The sequence below is a fragment of the Diabrotica undecimpunctata genome, chromosome 4 (genome assembly GCF_040954645.1).
Source record: "Diabrotica undecimpunctata isolate CICGRU chromosome 4, icDiaUnde3, whole genome shotgun sequence".
Classification (NCBI taxonomy): domain Eukaryota; kingdom Metazoa; phylum Arthropoda; class Insecta; order Coleoptera; family Chrysomelidae; genus Diabrotica; species Diabrotica undecimpunctata.
This window is the reverse complement of record NC_092806.1, coordinates 68,485,224-68,508,233: the sequence shown is the minus strand read 5'-3', so window position 1 is coordinate 68,508,233 and position 23,010 is coordinate 68,485,224. Positions and strand designations below refer to the sequence as shown.

The window sequence follows — 23,010 nt, the reverse complement described above, 5'->3', positions numbered from 1 at the left end:
AGTGGGAAAGGAGTACGAACGGGTAACTTTGCATCTACGCCTAAACAAATTTCGATGCCATTGATTTGCAAACTGTCTTTTTTTTTGTTTTTTCACAATAAAATCTTTATTTTCAATATATTAAATTGTTAAATTTTTAATTTTAAAACTTAAAAATGTATGATATTTACAATATTCAAAGTATTTATTTTTTTAATTGTATAACTTTGAATTAAAAATTGGTTTGTTCCAACACAACGAAAAACCGTCACATAACTTTTTATTATACTGTTTTTCTGCCCAGAAATTAACGAAACAATTTTAAAAAATTTCAATTTAAAAAAAAAGTATTCAATGAAACTTTTTACTAAATTATGAAATTTTCCATTTCGCCAAAACTTCCATTTCATCCATAATTTTTCAATAACAACAAAAAGCATTCCTGATTTATTTTTGAAATAACAAAATAAACTTTAACAGTACATTTTAATGAATAGTACCTATATGTGAAAGTTTTTACGCTGTATGGGTACTATTTAATCTTGTTTTAAAATAACAACTAATAGTATCTAAAACATAATTTTCACAAAGAATGAATATTGGTGAAATTATTACAATATAGTCTTAAACTGATTTATACTTAAGATTTGTACATATTTCAATTAAAAATTTGAATTATAATAATTTTTCTAAAAAGATTAATTTATTAAAAGTTAAAATAATATTATTTTCTTTAAACAATTTTATAAAACGCAAACATTTAATCCTATTCTACGACCACGCGGCATCTACATATAAAAATATCTAAAGTTGCATTTATTGCCCCACTCTTTCATATTTTAGAAGCAAACCGCTCCTTAGTGGTACCAGGTGCAACACGTGCGTTCCACTCGACCCACTTTTCTTTATCTATGGCCCATCTTTTGCTAACACTCAAAAATAACAGTGAACAATTCTTCTATAAGCGTCTATCTTCTTTGAGAATACCTTAAGCACAGTTGTTCTGTGCAATGGCAGTCATCAAAGACAGGTTTACATTCTGCCATTCTGTGAAATTGATTTTTCACTTTTCATCAGCTGCCATGTTATTCGTACAGACAGATTTGACAACGATTATTCGTCATCCTTGTTGGTTTATAAATTTATAAAAAATTAGAAATATTTGTTCAATAAATATTTTTTATTTAATAAAGAATTATATATTCCATAATAACACAGCATCGCTGTTCTTTTCGTACAGGTGTCATAATAATAATCGATTTAAAAAAATTGATTTGTTAATTGTGGCACTTTATTTGTTTCAATAACCAGACTTTTTAAGGTATTTTTATATTAATTATCTGTATTATTTATATTACAACCTATTTGTTTACAAAATGTCTGTTCGAAAGAAATGGCCGACGCTGCTGTTGATGAAAAGGTCTTTTAATTATTAATCCACTTCCACTGCAAACTTCAGATATTTTATTAAGGTTATGTTTATTACAAATATTGTCATATAAATATTTAATAATTTTGTAAATATTTAATATTGAAATTTGTACTAGTAATATGGAATTAAGAGATATAAATTATGACAAAGGAGAATATGTAGAAACGGTAACTAGAAATATTTGTTTAAAATATATGAATATACATTTTTATTGATTATAATTTTAGGCTTCAGGTAACAAGGTGTGTCGCCAAACTGTATTATGTGGGTCTCAAAACATAGTTTTACAGGGAAAAGTAATAGTTCAGTCCGATGCAATCATTAGGGGCGATTTAGCGAATGTTAAAACAGGAAGGTACTGCATTATTAGTAAAGAAGCAGTTCTAAGACCTCCCTACAAAAAATTCAGTAAGGGGTGAGTCAAATATAATATATTAAAATAGCCATAGAACCATGAATTATTTGTTCCGATTTAGAAATGATTTCACATAGATCATCTTAGCAGAACTAATGTGAATTATCTTTCTCCAAATACTGACAAATTTCATTTCATGTAATTTTTGTTTTTAAAATGTTGTTTTATTGACTATTAGAGGGTGACTTAATTATTAGTTGTCAACTAAACAAATAAGGTTTTATATACATATAAGTTGATTTATGCCCAAATTGACTGTTCCTAACTATTAATACTATTTGCAGATTTCTAATAATTGTTGCTTTTTCTGTATTAACACTAAAACAATTATTTTATGGGGTAACCAATCTCGTCTACTTTAAAATATTTACATTTATATCCAGAAATTACTTCTTTTTAAGTCCACTCTAAGTGGTGACCCTAGCCCAATGGCTATAGTACTTGCTTATAGAGCACCTAAAGCTGTCAGTTTTGGCTACATAAGTGCTCTTTAACACTAACACCTGGGCCAGAGGTTACAGAAATGGAATAAACCAATTAGCTGCAGTACAACAAATGGCTTAAAAAATATACCAAAATATCAATAAGAATTGTTGTTTAATTGTTATTTTAACAGTCATTTTAATAAAATACTTAGCTTAGTTTTATGATACTACTTATTTACAAGTTTCATTTACTTGTACAAATTGTGCTTCTGCCACAAGTGCTGTGGACATGACACACTCTTTTAACAGGTTCTCGCATGTATAACCCAAGTTTAATGATATTCACAATGCTATCGGCTCTGAGGTGTTTTGAAAGACACAACAGGGAATGTTGGGAAGTGGGTCAACATCTCTAGACTGATATCTATCTGATTATCATTTCTCTGAGTGATAAGGAAAACTCGAGACATATTTTTATTCATTTAAAACAATAAAAAGATAGAACAAATAAGTTTAATACCTTCATAAACCAATATATGTTCACAGCAAAAAGAAACAATCACACTTACCTTATGTTGTCTTTATTAAAGTTAGTAGAAGTATTTATTTATTGTCCAAGAGAAGGTAAGATTATTAGAGAAGTAAAAAAATACAAAGTGGTTACCTACTATGTTTATTGCTGGATCAAAACTCAATATGTTAACATGTATGGTAACAAAATGGTCAGAGGTTAAATTGTATAGTACAGAAACAGAAATTGTTAATGCAAAAATCTATCTATCTATATAAAAATTTAATTATTATATCTCTTAATGGCCTGGTAAAATATTGATTTTTAAAAATGCTGTCAATACTAAATAAATGGTATTTAAAATAAAAAAAAATTAAAACGAATAAATAATTAAGAATTTACCTTGGTCATTATCTTATCACAATATGTATGGATTGATTATTAAATTTCTAGACATACAAGAAAATAAAAAACATACCCTGTTACACTAATAGATTTTTTAACACTTCATTGATAACTAAATACTTTAAAGGGTACATTAAGTAAATTTCATCTTATGTTAAACTTTTTTAGCAGAGAACAAAAATAATAAAAATGACTTACAGTAAATTATAGTTGTTTCACCATGCACTTTGGTTGTAGTCTAATCGGGTCAATTTAATGACGAATAAATAGAGAAACTGCATTGCAGACAAGAAGAGATAAACCAGAAATTAAGAAAAATGATGATATTCCCTCAAAATAAAAACACCAATTTTACAAAAGAAAGCGATGCGTCGCTCACACCGGAATCAATCCTTATATGACCTGAAGGGAAATCGCCAGACCTACAATGAATCTTTTCAAACTCCCCGAGACGACACGCACATCCCGATTTTGCCTTTAAAATTTAATTCAAAGGCTATTTTCTTTGATGTTGCATCTTAAGCAGGCTATATAAATAAACATTTGGATTATACTTATTCTCGTTCAAAATTTTAAGACGTAATTCTTAAAGTGTTTATCTTTGAAGATTTTAAGACACAATTTTCAAAGTTTAAATATAACCTTAAGGAATTTATATGATATACAGAGTGGAAAAAATGCTACAGTGCCATAAATGCATAGAAATGTGATTTTTATAAATAGTACAATCATTTAAACTTATCATTTTATTTGGATTTACCCTCAAAAGCATGTCTGATATTTTCTACTAAAATCAAAGTCTAGCATAATTCAAACACCCAATAGTATGTCCTTCATCCTATTATTCTGTTACCCTTGTATGAACATATAATCTAATTATATAATTCCCTTCTACCCATAAGGTGTAGGGATGAAATAAACTGTTGTCTCAACTGTGCTCGAATATTTTCCTATAGATAAACCTTCCGAATATAAACATTACCTTACTTTTATACACACTTATTTGATTTCTTTAAAACTCAAATTAAAAAAAAAGTAATGTTCATAGCTAGCGATATAAAACATATACAGGTATGTAGTTGCGCATCACACACCACTGATGTGACTGGATGCAAAATATTAAATATTTGACGAATTTATTTATTTACCAAAAAGAATACATTAAATTATTGACTTGAACACATAATGTTACCTGCTTAACATTAAAATGTCGGGAAATAATTAATCATCTGTCAAATTCACGTCGGACATTGTAGCTAGTAATGTGACGTCAGTACCGTCGTCTATCAGCTACATGTAAAAATATCAATAGCATCCATTCTTATACTCGGTTTGCTATTCCCAGTCCGAACTGTCTAGTGAATTTAGTAATTATTTTTTTGCGAAGTTAGTTACTTTTTGACAGACTAGAAGTGGCTGGCAATTACTATATAATCAAACACACGTACTCATAGCCAATATTAATAGTAAACAAACTAAATAGTAAATAAAATAGAATTTTGCGAATTACCGACAATCAATATTTATTTATCAGCACCATATAATAAATAGTTGTGTTAAATTATAACAACTAAAATATATTTTTTAAATATATACTACCCAAAATTTGATGGGTTTAGTATACACTTCCACTATTTAGAATAATTCTTCTTTTTTTAAAGAAAGAAGTCTGCAATAGTAGGATACTTGAGCTATTAATACTGAGAAGTAGGAATTGTTGTGTTGTAGGTTTCCGACAATGAATCTGTCAAAATATGCCTGAGCTAAGCGAATGGAGTTTAGTATATATTTATACAGTTGTCGTTGTCATGATAGCATGTGTTCGTCGAGTAGACGCGTTTTCCGAATGAATGAGTAGAGTAGAGTAGAGTAAATTTTTATTTGCATAAATTTTTAAACATAATTGAGCAAATAACGTCACATTATTCATTACAGATTAAATATATATACATATATATATATATATATATATATATATATATATATATATATATATATATATATATATATTGACATCACACATTTAAAATATATTAACATTACAAATTAAATATGCTGATCAAGGAGAAGGATAGGCCAGGTACTCCGCCACAGTGTAGGGCTCAATGTCAACTAGGTATCGAAAAACCTTGCTTTTAAAAGCTCTATAGTGTGTTTCCTGTTGAATGTCAGATGGTAGACTATTATAAAATTTAACACACGCATACAAAGGACTTCTCTCTGTTATAGACAATCTATGAAGTGGCAAATTCAAATTAAGGCTTCTTGTATTATATTCATGATAGGGAAGCAGATGACAATACAAAGAAAAATTTTTAAAAAGGAACATAATACATTCAAATATATAGATGGCTGAGAAAGTGAGTATATTGAGTGATTTGAATCGGCCTCTACAGGATTCTCCCGCCTTCAATCCTAAGATCACACGGACTGCCTTTTTTTGGAATATAAAGACAGTTGAGCTATCTACTGCAGCACCCCAGAAGATTACCCCATATCGCATAATAGAATAAAAGTTTGCATAATATACTGATAGTAAAATCCCCTGGTCTAGATAGCTCTTTAACACCCTTAATGAGTAGCAGGCTCTATTCAGTTTTTTTGTCGTATTTTGTATTTGTTCCCCCCAATTCAGATTCTGGTCAATATGAATACCAAGAAATTTAACTGATCTAGCAGGTTTCGTGTTTTGTGATAGGAAATTAATTGTATCTGGAAACTGCTCTCGTGACTGGCTGGTTCTAAAGTAGACAAAAACTGTCTTATCAGTATTAAGCAACAACCGATTTCCACTGAACCACTGTTCAGTCTTCTTCCAGCATTCTCAAAAATATTCGAAAAAGCAATATATTTCAGACTACAAAACTTTTTCACTACAAACAACTTATTTAGTAATGACTGATACAAGTTCACGCTTTAAGAAAGAGTTTTTTTGTTACGTCATATCTTCGTATGAACGCGGATTATGAAACTATTTTTACTGAATTTCAACTACAATTTCCGATCTCACCGCTACTAATTCTTAAAAACAAGCTCTGTTGCCGACGCGTCGCGTTCTGGATGCCTTGTATCTGTAGCAACTAACGAAAATATGGAAACAATGGTGCTGGCGTTTGTTGAGCAGCCGAACCAAACTTGCGTCTCGGAACTGCCAGCACAGTATATTGCTGAAAAAGTAAGCAATATACTGTGGAGTCACGACTACAAGCGTTTATAGCCTATGCAGATGCAAAAATGTGTCATGTTCTTATTTCCAGACTGCTCTTATGTTTCTAAGACGGCTTAGTTCTGAAATCAACTTGCTTTAAAACGGCGCTGCTTATCTGTGATTTCATATAATTAATTTATTATTACATAATTATATTATTTTATCATATAATATAATATATTATATTAGACCATAGAATATTCGATTGTACTTATTTATATTTTCACAATTTAAAGACGTGAAAATGACTAAATATTCTTGCAAAGTTTCTTTTTATTTAAAAATGAATTGATCGAGACATTTTAAAAATAAAGAAGCAAAAAATAAAAATTACGAATATTTAGCACCGCGCCCGGATACTCTATTTAGACATAAATTTATATAATAATTGTAATAATTTTGAAATTGAAATTCACATACAGTGTGTCCGTAAAGTATGGAATAAATTCGATATTTCCTAAATAAAAGCCTTTTTAAAAAAATCTAAAACACGTCGATTTTTAAATTTAATGTTCTACATTTTACAATAAAATTTCATTATACAAGGTGATACACATTACAGTGATGACGTCATCGGCTCTTTTTTAAATGTAATACCCTGTATTTTAGATCGATAAAAATGAGCTGATTCCAAAAAAGTATAATACTGGGGGTCTAACGGATATAATTTGAAAGATATGCGCTTAGAAAATTATTTTTTATTGATTTATAATATTAATAAATTATAAATAAATTATAATAAATAACTTGAAAGTAATCCAGTAATTAATACATGACTTTATCTTAAATGTTCGAATTGTAGCCCGTGTTGTATTTGACAGTAACCCAAACGTTGTACAAATTCTTGTAGAACCTTATTTATGCTTTCTTGAGAAATATTGTTTATTTCTTTACGAATTCTTGTTTTTAAGTCTCCAATATTTGCAGGTTTCGTTTTATAAACAACATTCTTTAAATGACCCCACATAAAATAATCCAAAGGATTGAGGTCTGGCGACCTCGCTGGTCATTCAATATGTCCACGTCTTCCAAACCACTTGTTCGGAAAAATTTCGTTTAGGTACCTTCGAACATCTAAAGCATAATGCGGAGGCGCACCATCCTGTTGAAACCATAAACTTTTATCAAAACCTATAAGATTAATTGTACTGGGGAATAAATTACCTAAAGTAGGTACGAGATACCCACTTAAAAACTGAAGGTATGCTGGCCCATTTAAATTACCTTCGAAATAGTAGGGTCCAATGCTTTTATTTCTTACAATGCCAGCCCATACGTTTATCTTTTTCGGGCATTGTGTATGATGTTCCCGCATCCAGTTGGAGTTTTCTTTTGCCCAGTATCTACAATTCTGACGGTTGACCTCGCCATTTAATTTGAATGTAGTCTCATTAGAAAAAATAATATTTTGAACCAACAGAGGGTTTCGGTGGCTGTTATCCATCATTATTTCGCAAACTTGTATTCTTTTATCTGGATCATCCTCGTTTAATTCCTGTACAACTGCGCATTTTACTTACTTTACTTACTTTTACGTACTTTGTGTACCGTTGTTTTGCAAACATCCAGATCACTACTAACCTTACGAACATAATTGTGCGCATCTTCTTCAAAAGCAAGTAGAACATCTAATGTTGTAACATAATTTACAGAGGGACGACCTGATTTGCGTGAATTTTCAACCGTACCAGTTTCTCGAAATTTCTTTTCAATCTTACTTACTGTTGACTGCGTGAAGGGTATTTTTGTATATTTATTATTAAATAAATTACACATTTCAATCTGAGTTCGCGATTTGTCTCCATACAAATTCTCATGAGTATTTCAATTCTTTGCTTTATACTCAAATTCATTTCTACTTAAAATTAATTCTAAGCAATAATACCTACAGAACATTCACGAATTAATACAATTATTGTACTACTTAAATTGTTATTAAACGTTACTAAAAATAATTACAGTTTATCAAAACCTAGAAGTAGGCTAGTTTTTTGCAATTGATAATTAATAATTTATTTTCTAAGCGCATATCTTTCAAATTATATCCATTAGACCCGAGTATTATACTTTTATGAAATCAGTTTTTATTGATCTAAAAATGTCCTAAAATACAGGGTGTTACATTAAAAAAAAGAGCCGATGACGTCATCACTGTAATGTGTATCACCTTGTATAATGAAATTTTATTGTAAAATGTAGAACATTAAATTTAAAAATTGACGTGTTTTAGATTTTTTTAAAAAGGCATTTACGAAATATCGAATATATTTCATTCTTTACGGACACACTGTATAATAATCTTTCTTATACATCTTTACCCTTTAAGTATATTTACGAATTAATAATAATCTACTAATTCACAATATTCAAAAATTTCGACAAAAAAAATAAGTTTCAATACGTCCGAACATACTGAATCTTGTTTTATTTGCCAAAAATTCTGAAAATTGTTGAATTTTAAGCTTGTCCAAAAGAGTTAAATTCTAAACTGCTCAATATCAATGTTAGTTAACTCCGGTTGGCACCGGTTATAAACACGTAGTCGTAGGTGTGGAGCTACGACCACAGACCACTAATAACTATAATAGTTATTTAGAGGTTATATAGAGGTTAGGTGATCTGTGCTCCACACTGGCTGACCCGAGACGCGGGAAATCCGAACCAATCTACAGTACGGCTATCGGGAGAACTTCAAATATCCGATCGTTCTTTACGACGAATGCTGAAACGCATGCAGTACGAGTTTACTACGATTTCGATCGCAGATTGGAATTTTGCGAGTGGTACCTCGGACGCAGTCAGGATGTTCCGCAGTTCCAGCGTTCCATTTTGTGGTCGGATCAAGCGATCAAGCAACCGTCAAGTTGAATGGTACGGTAAATCGGCATAACTGCGTGTACTTGAACGACTAGAATCCTCACGTCTTCATTGAAAAAGAATTAAGCCTGCCTGGGGTGTGTGTGTGTGTGTGGGCAGGTATCCATGCGGGAGATCTCGTAGGTTCGTGCTGACGTGATGGTTCAAAGTTATCTGGAATTGCTCGAAGATTTACGCGGGCAAATGGACAACGATCCAACACTCGCGAGCATCCGTCATTTCATGCAGGATGGAGCTAAAGAAGCTAGATGAACCCTAATGTTCATTTTGGAGAATGGATAGACAGACGACGAATCGTTGAGTGGCTCGCACGGTCATGTGACCTGACACCCTGTGAGGCCTTCTCAAGGATCGCGTTTTTGCAAGAGGACCACGCACCCTTCCCGACCTCCGAACTGCAATTGAAGTAGGGATGGTGACCTGATCCCGTACCAGTTACTTTGGAACAGGTATTTTATTTATACTTGTGGAACTGATCCCTAACACCAATATAAACGAGTACGCGTACGCGTACATTGTACTCGCTTTGGCTGGACTTGGACTTGAACGGGATCGGTATCAGTATCAATATCAATACTTATATTCGATATCTATTTAACAGACTCAGCTGTACGGGTGGATGATAAATGATAAAACAGTACTCGGACTCGGATGTCTCGGACGCGTACCTACATTTACGAATGTACTCAGTACTCATACTTGGATGTTGGAAGTGATGCAGGACTTGGATTTGATCGATGTGGATAATAGATTTATGTATATAATGTACTCGGTACCTCGGTATATATTTTTAAGAGAACTCGCGCTAGGTGAAATATGTACTTGGTTTTTTTTTGTTACTGAACGTGGTAAAATAACTTATAAATTATTTTTGTAGGTGTATGCACCCGGATGAAGTTTAAATTTATCTTAGCTGAATGTAATATGATAGACGGCATTTACCAAATAAATATTCTAAATTGAATTGTATAAAGATCGTTTTATGGCAAATTTGAACAAAAAGACTAATGTATAATAGACATACTAAGATTTCGAAACATAAATTAATTTCTCAGCAACACGAATAATTTTCTAGTTATTCTACATGCTACAAACAAGTTGACGTTGCCAAATTCATTCATCCATATCTATAAAACCACCATTGTCAAAAATTATCATTAAAATATATAAAATTTTATTTGCAAATATTTATTTTTACGTGTTCATGTAGTACTTCTAAAATTTATTATAATCATATTATGCGTTTTCATTTGTTGTTATTCATATTAATCAGGAAATTGCATAAGCTTGTCGATCAGTGGACTATTCGACAAATATACATAAAAAATACATAACAATTTAATTGTTTCATTGCATTTGTCCTCATTTTTCTCTTGTATACTTACTTGTATACTCGTGCATACGCTTACAAAGCTTTAGAGAAATATCAACAGATGGCAATTGGCGTGAAGTAGACAAGATACTATTGCCATTTTTTATGCAATCTCTGAATAACAGTAATTTAAGTATTTGTAGTCAAACAGTCATTTTAATAACTATAAAAAAATCTAATAAAATACAAATAATGATATGGTTATGCTTACATGTCTATTAAACGAATGATAACAAACTGATTTCCAAACCAGTATTTTTTAACAGGTATTTGGAACAGGTATTTTTGTTTACGCGTATCAGTTTGACCTGATCCACAAAAATACTTGGATCAACCACCACTAAATTGAAGAAGAATTTGAAAATCTTCGCGGATAGTTTGACGTGCTTCGGTTGTCTGACGGGCCTGCCTCTTCGTTGCGAAACGTTGCAGTAAATGCATTGATCAAGATGGGTATCAATGTGAACACTTACAGTAACCCTCTTTCGAATCCCTTTCATAATTTCTTTGAATTAATTCATTTTGACGCTGTACTTTTTCTCTTAATGCAAATTTGTTGCCTAACTTATGACGACCCCTTAAATGGCATAAAATGCTATGTTCATATAAATTTTTAATTCGGTTTTAAACTGCTTAGGACAACTTATTAAACTTTTGATTTACTAAGTATTTGTATATTTTTAGGGTAGCATTTTTCCCATTGTCAATAGGAGATCATGTTTATATAGGAGAAAAATCTCTTGTAAATGCAGCTACTGTAGGAAATTATGTTTACATTGGTAAAAACTGTGTAATAGTAAGTATTCCGTTTGATTATGTAGGTATAGATTTCGCAATCAAATATTTTTGTCACAAATATACTATAAATATTGAATATTATTTAGCATTGACTGTTGCATATTTTTAACTGGAACCTTACTAGTCGATTAATACTTTATGGACTGTAGGCATGATTAAAAAAATGTAGGTACCATAATATGTTAATTTATTTATTTTTTACTTGCATATTATTTGTTTATTTTAGCTTGGATACGGTTACCATAAACACACTTGTTATATCTTAACGTATAATAGGCGGGCGTTACGGCCTATAATGCCCTGTTGTATAAGAAAAAAAAAAGCAAATGTTATAGAATAAAGATTTTTTTATTTTAAACAATTTTGAAAGCAGTAAATAAACATTTTTTAACATTAACAATCTTTATAAATATTGAAAGTACAATTTTTTTAATAACTGAATATAATATAATCAACAAACTTCAAAATATCAACAACTGTCATAGACTAGTTCCAAAAAGGAAAAACAATTTTAGTTTTTATATTATGTGAAAAATAAAATAAAATCGAGCAACATCCACCCCTCGTGCCAGAGCTCCTCTGGCTGGATTATATTGCTCTCCGGGCGTTATCATCTTAATAACACCCTTGATGCATAAATAACTATTATAGTTGCTTTATTAATTATTTTACCAAATTTATATGTCGTAAGACGAAGGCATATCATTAAAACAATTTATAAGGCTTCTCTGTGAAACAAAACTTTTGTCAATTTTAACACAAGATTTAATAAGTTTCAGTAAAAGTAAATGTTTAAAATAAGTATTCCTTTGTGTATATTCTAATCTTTCCCTAATTTACTCGTGATCAGGTTTGAGTGTATCCAAGCATACAAATGAAATAAAAATGAGAAAAAAAAATTAATATAGAAAAAGAAAACAAAAAAATATTGGAAACAGGATTAATAAAATTAAAAATTATAAAACGAATTAAAAAATTTAAAGCTCAACGAAAAAATAATAATACTATCAATTATGATCATCAGTGGCATCACAGCTCGTTTTGAGCCCACGCCTTCTTCAGAACAATCCTCCATTTACCGCTATCTCTGGCAACTCTTCTCCAGACTCTAACTCTAGTCAATTTTAAATAATCCTTTTAAGTTGTCTGGATACCTAAGTCTTGGTCTTCCTATTGCTCGTTGTCCAATCGGCCCTCTTCAGTCAAAAGTTTTCTACTGTTACACCTTTCTCTCGCCTGATTACATGCCATATCCATCTAAAGCGTGCTACATTAATAAATGTTACAATGTCAGGTTCTCGAAAACTCAAAGTTGTAACGCCTGCGCAAACCTTGCTCTTTGATTCCTCCATATATTCTTCCTAGGATTTTTCGGTCGAAACGTCTAAACAGTGTTTGGTTGTTCCGTGTAAGTGAATATTGCAATAAAATAAATGTAACTATATAAATATTATAATTAAACAATTGAAATACATGTGCAGATGTAGCAAACGGAATATCTGAGTTATCAAAAATTTATGCTTGAGTAAAACAGGATATATGGCAAAGGGGCTAGTTCCCAAAGCTAATAATATCATAAATATTCATAAAAAATATCTCTCCCTCTTATTAAAACCTTTTGGATGCTACTGCATTACTTTCCGAACGTTTATTATTTTTTAACTTCTCTATTATTTCTTTAATTTTTTCATTAGGGGACTTTTTCAAGATTTCTTTTGTTTTTAACTTTATAATAGACAGGTTTTCCTTGATATACTTTTTTGTCATTTTTTAATCTTTGATATAAAGGACCCCGTACTTTTCTTATGTAAAAGTGGTTTTAGTTAAAAAGACCACGTTGTTCAAGTCAGGGGCTTCATTGAGGATGGGTAAGGATATAGATGATAGAAAAATATAGATTAAAGTCAGATAGATAATAATTGGATAACAAAATATAATAGTTTGACAAAAGAAAAACAAGAAACACGGAATACAGCTAAACCGTAAAACAAAATGGGCGCCAATGAGTTTTAACCTGAAACTCATGAAGGAACTCAAGATTAAATAAACTAAACATTGGATTAAAATTTCTCTCAAAGACATCAGAAAAACATACGCCAGAAAACATATCAAATAATTATCACAAAAACTAAAAATTGACATATTTACTCAAAAGCTGCAAGATATTACATATTCAATAAAATACTTCAGACGGCCCCGACAGTGGCATGATTATACCACGTTTTAAACCGCTCTGTTATTTTTCAATTTTTAAATGTAAAATACGGAACAAAGATTTGATATTCTTAAATACTATCAACAAATAATAGTGCAGTGTTGATGCCAATCGACTCAACCCGACGTGAGTAACAAAAAACCTTTATATAAGAAATTACAATAGTAAATATAACCTATACAATTTGAATCAAGTTCAACCTACTGGTTTTATCAACTGGTTTTTGGAACCGTTCAGAACTGATCCGGTGCCGGTTCTTTGGCCGATGACAGGACCGGACCTGCGGCAACGCAAGAAACAAAATAAAAATGACTTCAATTAAAAACATGACTATTTCTACTTCAAATACACCAAATACACCAAAAATACTTATTCCAATGTAGTAAATACGTTCAAACACCCAACATAGGACCAAGCAGTAGTACTCTCCAGTATCGAAGGCATCAAAATGCACAATTACATCGTAGCAATTGGATCACTGGTTGGTCCACGTAACGTCTTGTTTCCATCTAGAATTCCAAACAACAGAATATGTATCTACCTCTCTACCAAAAACATAGTCGATATGTTCTTCATTTCTACAAATATATTAATATAAATGAGTCAGAAATAGAGATAAGAAAATTAATCACACCAGCACAACGTCTTGTAATTTTTAACGCATGTTCTTCAATTCCAAACAATATCATTGAAGCAGAATTACAAAAATTAGGCATCACTGCCGTTTCTAAGATGACTTTCCTAAGAGTGGGTATGACAGAAACCGAATATAGCCAAGTCCTAAGCTTCAGAAGGCAAGTATTTATTTCGCCACTGGATAATACCTCCATTCCTGACTCCTTCAATGTATCTCCACAATAAAACTTATCGTTTATTTCTCTCTATTGATGGACTAAACTGCTCTAAGTGCAACACTATTGGACATAACGATAAGATTGTCCCATCATAACAACTGCTAACTTCTCAAACGTACCCTCAGAAACCTCTCCAAATACGACACCTGAAACAGACGATAGAGATCCTGAAACACAACAAAACATAGAGACGAACGTCAGCTTAACTGAAACTATAGAAAACGTAAGTCAACCGTCCTTACCAAAAGAAACAATATCATCAAATCTAAATAATATTAATAATCCTGCTGAAACTGTAATTCTGCAACCTTCAGTTAATATTAACAAACAACTTACTCAAGTTAAAAGACAAATCTCATCCTCACCTGACATCGACCAAAATAACCCAGAAACGAACTTACAAATCTTTGCTCCTCCTATCACACATAAAGTAAAAAAAAAAACAAAAAAACAAACTAAAACCTCTGATGACGACATTATTTGTTCTCCCCCATTCACATTAAATTTTAATGAAATATGCGACTTTCTAGTTAATACTCTTCATGCTAAACATCCTGAAACTATCTCAAAGAACTACTCAAATGAACATTCCGAATTAACCGATATCCTTAACTTTATTTATTGTTAGTCTCACAACTCTAAATTAAAAATCAACATCACCAGATTAAAGAAAAAACTTAACCCCACTCACACATTTTCAACGGAAGAGACCGAAAAATCCGATGGATAAATCACTAATCCTTCAATGGAACCCAAATGGGTATTTTGCTCACCTCGAATCACTCAAAATATTAATTCAAAAATATTCTCCACTAATACTGTGTATACAAGAAACTCATTTCAAACAGAATTCTATAATAAACTTAAAAAATTATACTCCCTTTCTAAAAAATGTATATATATATATATATATATATATATATATATATATATATATATATATATATATATATATATATATATATATATATATATATATATATATATATATATATATATATATATATATATATATATATATATATATATATATATATATATATATTCCACACCCAAATGAAAGTCAAATACAAGAGGTATTTACTACATCAGATACAGCCTCCACTAATCTTATTAGGGGATACAAACTGCCATAACACCACTTGGGGAAGTTCAAAAACAGACAAATGCGGGAACTTATTACAAAACACAATCAATAATTCAAATCTAATATATAATCTGAATACTGGGGAACCCACCAGGTTTAATTCCTATAATGGGAATCTTTCATCTATTGATATCTCACTATGCAGTCCATCACTGGCAACTATATTACAATGGAAGACACTAAAATACTTGTATGACAGTGATCACTTTCCAATCATAATTGACATCCTAAATGACAAACAAGAAACAACACATCCAATTTACCAGACGTGGAAAATAAAAACCGCTAATTAGGATCTTTTTCAGCAGTATATCTATGAAAAACTATGCAACTTCACATTAGATAAAAATATTGACAAAAACATATGTACATTAAATAATATAATTATATCGGCAGCGCATAAAGCTATCGGTAAAACAAAAACTTGTAATAGGACACCGGTCCCCTGGTGGAATGATCAAATTGCCAAATCATTATCTGAAAGCAAACACGCACTGAATATTCTTAAAAAAATATAAAACAGATGCTAATCTCCTGGAATTTAAAAAGCTTAGAGCAAAAACTCGATACTTAATTAAAAAAAGCAAAAGAGAGTCTTGGAATAATTATGTTGCCTCAATAAACCCTCAACTCCTATCGAAACCATCTGGAAAAAGATCCGAAACCTTAAAGGATCAAACAACTACATCAATATTAATACTCTTTCTTACAATAATAATCTTGTTACCGACAAAAAAGACATATCTAACGTATTAGCCGATATGTATCAACTAAATTCTAGTGATAGCAACCTAAACTCAAATTTCATTAAATACAAAAATCATGAAGAATCCTTTAAAATTTCAATCCATTACAGCAAATTGCCCCTAAATGAAAACATAACTCAACAAGAATTTGATTATTCTCTAAACTGCCTTAAAAATACCACTTCCGGTCCAGATGATATTCCACCTATTTTCTTGAAAAATATTCCAGAATCAGTAAACTTATCCTCCTAGAACTATTTCACTTAATATTTTTCAATAATATATTTCCCAAGATATGGTGCCATGCAATTATCATCCCAATTCTTAAACCCAACAAACCTAAAGACGATCTCTTGTCATATCATCCAATATCCTTGACATGTAGTATGAGTAAACTAATGGAAAATATTATAAATAACAGACTAGTATGGCATCTAGAAAACTCAATGTTATTATCCCCCTATCAAAATGGGTTTCGTAAAGGCAGATCCACTACCGACAACTTAGTATCGCTTGAGTCTGAAATCCATAAAGCATTTCTACACAATCAAAAATTACTAGCTGTCTTTATTGATATCAATAAAGCTTTCGACACTGCATGGAAATATAACATCTTAAAAACACTACAAAAATTTGAAATTGAGGGTCACACACTAGCTTTTATACAAACTTTCTTAACTCATAGACACATTGAAGTAAGAGCTAACGGTTATAACTCTAGTCAACGCTCTCTTGAAAATGGAATTCCGCAAGGCTCCATTTTAAGCCCAACATTGTTTCTGATTGCAATAAATAACATCTTGGACGAAATGAGATTACCGATTAAAGCCAATTTATACGCAGATAATTTGATTATCTACCACAAAAGCAGAAGTGTGGAATGTTCGGCTGAAGTAATACAGAAGTTTTTACACACGCTGGAAAAATGATCACTTAAAACTGGTTTTAACTTTTCTCCTGAAAAAACATAGTACATAATATCCAGCAAACGGAAAAATATAAAAAACGTTAATCTAACTTTAAATGGACATACTCTAAAAGAAACAAACGAAATAAATTGCCTGGGGTTAACTCTAGATTGCACCCTAAACTGGAAAAGCCATATACATACCTTGCAAAAACAATGTCAACCTAGAATTAATCTCCTGAAAATTCTCTCAAACGTGGAGGAGCAGATACAAGAACCCTATTAAACTTATACCAATCACTTATACGTAGCAAATTAGACTACGGCTCAATATGTTATAGTACTACCAAAAAAACTAAACTCAATTCAAACAACGTCACTAAGAATTGCTCTGTGCGCATTTAGAACTAGCCCAACCAATAGCCTTCAAGTATTAGCTAACGAATTACCTTTACACTTACGAAGGCAACAATTGTCACTAAATTATGCAACTCGTGTATCATCAAATCATCAAATCATCAAAATCCGATGCATTCAAATATCTTAAAACCTAAATGTATCAGTAATTACAAAAATAAACCTATGAATACATTCCCTTTTCATGAAAAAATCAAATTTAGTGGTTACAACTGTGAGCAGTTTAGTGCCATCATAAATCCAACCCAAAACTTTCCCTCTTGGTCAACTAGTCCACCAATTGTAAATACATCCCTTACTCGCTTTCCCAAAACATCCACTAACCCAACAGTAATACATCAATCATACCATTAAATAATATCCCTATATCCAAATTCTAAACATATCTACACTGATGCATCAAAAACTCAATCAGGACTAGCAGCGGCTTACATACATGGAGCAGACCATTTTAAAATACGACTCCCTCTGAGTTGTAGCATATTTACTGGAGAAGCACTGGCTATTTTAGATGCACTGAAAGTTTGCAGAAGAAAATCCGCACCTCATTATATTATAATATCTGACTCATTAAGTACACTAAAAGATACACAGTAATTGTATCCATCAAATGAAATTATAATGCTAATAAAAAATGAACTCATACTACTATCAACAAAAAACATAGAAATAACTTTTTTATGGGTGCCATCACACGTGGGAATCAAGGGAAACGAAGCAGTGGACCAACTTGCGAATGAAGCTGCACTAGATGAAAGCATCCCCGTGTCCCACATGGTAACAAGAAACGACCATAAAACCTCCATTAAAAAACATATTACCAACTTATGGCAGAGTAACTGGAATTCCACGCCCAACAAATTAAAAGATAAGCCACAATTAAAGGTTAAAGTACGTTTATTGACGTTTCAATTTCCACTTCGGAAATCGTTCTCAAAATACAAACATTAGTATTAAAATTAAAAGATGTTATAGAAACTGTCGGCACCACCTTACCACTCCCACTCAAACGTTGTGAACAAGTAATAATAACTCGACTACGATTATGACATACTATACCAACCCATATTCACTTAATAAATAAAGAAGCCATCCCTTTCTGCCACAACTGCAAGATCCAAATCACTGTGAAACATATTCGGCATTCAGTAGTCAGTAGTTATCAGACACTGACGAAGAGCATGACGAAGACTGTGTAGTTCTTTGCATAAAATTATTTTGTCACCAACTTTCCGTCGGTAAACCTTAAGAAAAACTCGAACACTTATATTATAGAAATATGCTTTATTGTCACTGAAAATTGTACAATTTTATCGACAATGCTTGTATAAGTTACAAAAAAGTAATAATAATAACAATTAAAATTTACTAATATTACATAAATCGTCAATATCACAGAATAAAACATAATAAAATATACAATCCATTGCAAAATTTCACTATATTGCAAATTGCATAATAAAACCTTACGAATAAGTTTAAGCTGCTGCATGTGATACCCAAATATATATAAAAATACTTTGTTACTTGTACCTAAACGAACTGTACTTTCTTGATTATTCGTTGAGAAACTCTTCCACTGAATAATAAGGTCTTTCAGATAGATAGGCTTTTGTCAATTTACGGAACTTAGAAAAGAAGTTGTAAATTTATGTTGCAAAGGGAGATGGTTGTATAATTTTTTTTGCCGAATATAACATAGATTTCTTTACTAACTCAGTGGATGGGATCGGTAAATACACATCAAAGCTTGAATTTCTAGTGGAGTAGTCATTACTAGGTCTTGCTGGAAAAACATGTAGGTGTTTACGAATGAAGCAAACAGTTTCTAGAATATATAGTGAGGGAAGAGTTAATGAGACCAAAAAGATACCGTATTGCTCTTTTTTGTAATTTAAAAATAACATCAGATTGGGCAGCTGTACTAGAACCCCAAAAAGGAAGCCCATATCGAAGATATGGCCTTCGATATTCGGGTTTAAAATGCAATTCTTGTAGATTATTAGCTGTGGTAGCTTGGAAATAAAACAATAATTAACTTAACATTAACAAAACATAAATAATAATTTTATAAGAAAAAAACCAACTAAAAAAATTATTCTAAAAAATTAAATTAAAATTAAAGGCATTTTTAAAAAATCTCTAACTAATAAAAGTTTCAAACAAACCATTATTTTACGTTAAACAAAATCCGAATCTATCAACTAAAGTAAGTCTCATAGACTACAGAGTTAAACAATTTTTTCTTGCAATTCTGCTAAATTGGTGGCTCGTTCGAATTCATCCCGATATAATTTTGATTTTAGCATTCCCCAGAAATAAAAATCCAAAGGTGCTAAATCTGGTGATCTAGGGTGCCATGTTATTGTTCTTCGTGTAGAAATTAATCGTTCAGGGAATGTTTGTTCCAAATAATTTGTAACTTCCATTTCATTATGTGCTGGTGGGCAACCGTCCTGTTGAAACCAGATATCATCGAAGTTGACCGCAAGGTTTGGAACTGCTGGAATAATCTGATTGATCTAGATAAAGTGAAGTCGTGTAAAAATGTATTCTCTCACGAGAATGAAATGGAAAATCCTTAAGTCAATTTTTATTTATTCCATGAGTATTGTCTAATTCCGGTCATTTATATTAAAATCTCTATAGGCCAAACAGAGGCGAAACTAATTGAAAAGTGAGACAGTTAATATTTAATATTGGAAGCAGCACTTGACTAATTATAAACAGACTTCAAAGTTGTTTATTCTAGTAATTTTAGGGATACATATGAACCATATTAGGTTCTTATGGTTTACAGAGTGAAAAGAAACTGCTTCAACAACATCAAAGTGCATCACTGATACAGAAAAACTAGTACAATTTATAGATTCATTAGCGTCATTAGACAATATCAAGAACGCATTCAGTTACTATTGCCTGATTACCATTGTTCGTGGAAATAACTGACAACAAAAAAGCACTACAACTCACAAAAGTATTAAAAACTGTTTTAAATTGTCTTCAAAAAATCGCAGAACCAATGGAAACAATCCCAAAACAAAACTATCCAATAGATTTAAAATATTTATGGAGTACTTTTCCATTGAATGCAAGCCAGTATGCGTCATAATAATAATTCATAAACCTGATGAATGTGGTAGCGGACTATCTGTCCGAGAGAAGAATTATGGTGGAAAAGGGCACGATCGTGGACGTGACGGCCGGGGTACCCCAGGGATCTGTCTTGGGCCCGACGCTATGGAACCTGGTATATGACGGGGTTATGCACTGTGAATACGGAGAGGGTACAACCCCCTTCGCATTCGCGGATGACCTCGCTGTACTGGTAGTGGCCCGGGATGAGCCAGATCTCAAATACCGGGTTCGTAACGCAGGCCGCATCGTTAAAAAATGGATGACGCAGCACGGACCGAAACTTGCGGCAGAGAAAACCGAAGCCATCATTCTGAAAGGGGCAAGAAACAGGAAAGTGTTGAATTGCGAGAGCATGTCTAACACCCAAGAAACAAGTAAAGTACCTAGGAGTGACATTACACCAGAATGGAAAATGGGGTGAGCACGTGCGTGAGGTGGTCTGGAAGGCTGCGAATAGTGCGGCTGCGTTGGGGAGGGTGATGCCCAACATTGGGGGACCCAAATCTGAAAGGAGAAGGGTCTTACACGGTGTTGTACAGTCGATCGTCCTTTACGCGGCACCAGTCTGGAGCGAGGCGTTAGAGATAACGGCCTATAGGAGGCTCATGACACAAGTGGACAGAACAAGTCTGTTGCGTGAGGCATGCGCCTACAGGACTGTCTCTGCGGCAGCCTTGTGGACCATCACTGGATGTGTTCCGTTGCATGTTTTGGCGGTGGAAAGAAAAGAGCTCTCTGAGAGAAGAGGCCCAAACCTTACTGTGGCCGAGAGAAGACAGGAAAGGGAAAGGTCAATTGAAAGATGGCAAGAAGAATGGAACAACACGGAGGATGTGGCACAGTGGACGAAAATGCTGATCCCGAACATAAGAGATTGGGTGGACTGTGGCCACAGGCAACTGGATTATTTCCTGACGCAGGTGCTCACAGGACACGGATGTTTTAGGGCCTACCTCTCTAGATTCGGAAAGGCTGACACAGATGAATGCCTATAGTGTGGATACTCGGACACTGTAACACATACGATGTTAGATTGCAGCAGATGGATAATGGAAAGGAACAGGATGGAGAGAGAGACAGGTGTGAATTTTGTTACAGTGAGAGAAATTATTGAGAGAATGATTGAAAATAAATCAGGTTGGACTAACATACACACCATACATCCGTGCAGTAGTCAAGAAAAAGGAAGAGGAAGAAAGACAGCTGGAGCAACGGTAAGGGTAAGAGTGAAAGATGCTGGAAGTTGAAGCTAGAGAAGTGGGTCACACTGTATGAGTTAGATAGGCGTGAGTCAGACTGTGGGGAAGGAGAAAATGCCCGTCTGGGAATGATGCCGTACTAGGAGCGATAAGGGTCTTCTATGCGTTACCTGGAACGAGACAAGGAGCCTCCTTGCCGATGAATGGAGACTGGATGTGTATGAATGGAGAATGAATGAATAAAGGTAGTGCTTCGGAAGTGATGCCGGCCTTACAGCGGCCATTCCGCTTCCGGATCGCTGGATGACAGAGGAGGGTCTGGTTTAGCAGGTAGGCGTTCGGCGTAGACTCGACGACGAGAGGGACTAAGTACGAATCCTGCACTAAGGTCAGTCAGGCGGCGTCCTGGACTGAGATGTCTTTTGAAGTATGCGTCATAAAACTTTGACCAAACTTCGGTGTATTACTGTATAAATATTAGTTCTCTAGCAATAATTAACTCATACAATTAACAAACAGAAACCGATATTCTAAATGTTTTAGTTTTTGTAAAAATTTTTAATATTGTTGTGTGCAATCGATTAATAGGAGTATATTCTTAATTATAGGGAAGAAGATGTATCTTAAAAGATTGTTGTGTCATTGAAGATAATACTGTCTTGGCACCAGAAACTGTTATACCACCATTTACAAGATATGGAGGCTCTCCAGGTTCTTATATTGGAGATTTGCCTGAATGCCAAGCAGATTTGATGGTCGATTTTACTAGAAGTTACTATCAGCATTTTCAACCTACAAAATTAATTTAATTTATAAAAGTTTTTTGTATGTGCTTGTTATATTTATTATTTATCTATATATTATGCTGAAATATTTACAGTAAATTTTTTTATGTGAAACTTTTTTATTTAATATAGTTTAGAATCTGTGAGAAGAAATACTAAAAAACGTGTAGGAGTCAGGAA

The 23,010-nt window shown here is 32.5% G+C and overlaps 1 protein-coding gene across 1 annotated transcript; it reads left to right on the top strand.

Moving 5' to 3' along the window:
- The first annotated feature begins 1,080 nt into the window (after positions 1 to 1,080).
- On the top strand, positions 1,081 to 22,944 carry DCTN5-p25 (Dynactin 5, p25 subunit). Its single transcript, XM_072529674.1, has 4 exons — positions 1,081 to 1,578; positions 1,639 to 1,826; positions 11,309 to 11,420; positions 22,654 to 22,944. The coding sequence occupies exons 1-4, from the start codon at positions 1,531 to 1,533 to the stop codon at positions 22,852 to 22,854; spliced, it is 549 nt and encodes a 182-aa protein (XP_072385775.1). The 5' UTR covers positions 1,081 to 1,530; the 3' UTR covers positions 22,855 to 22,944.
- The last annotated feature ends 66 nt before the right edge of the window (positions 22,945 to 23,010 follow it).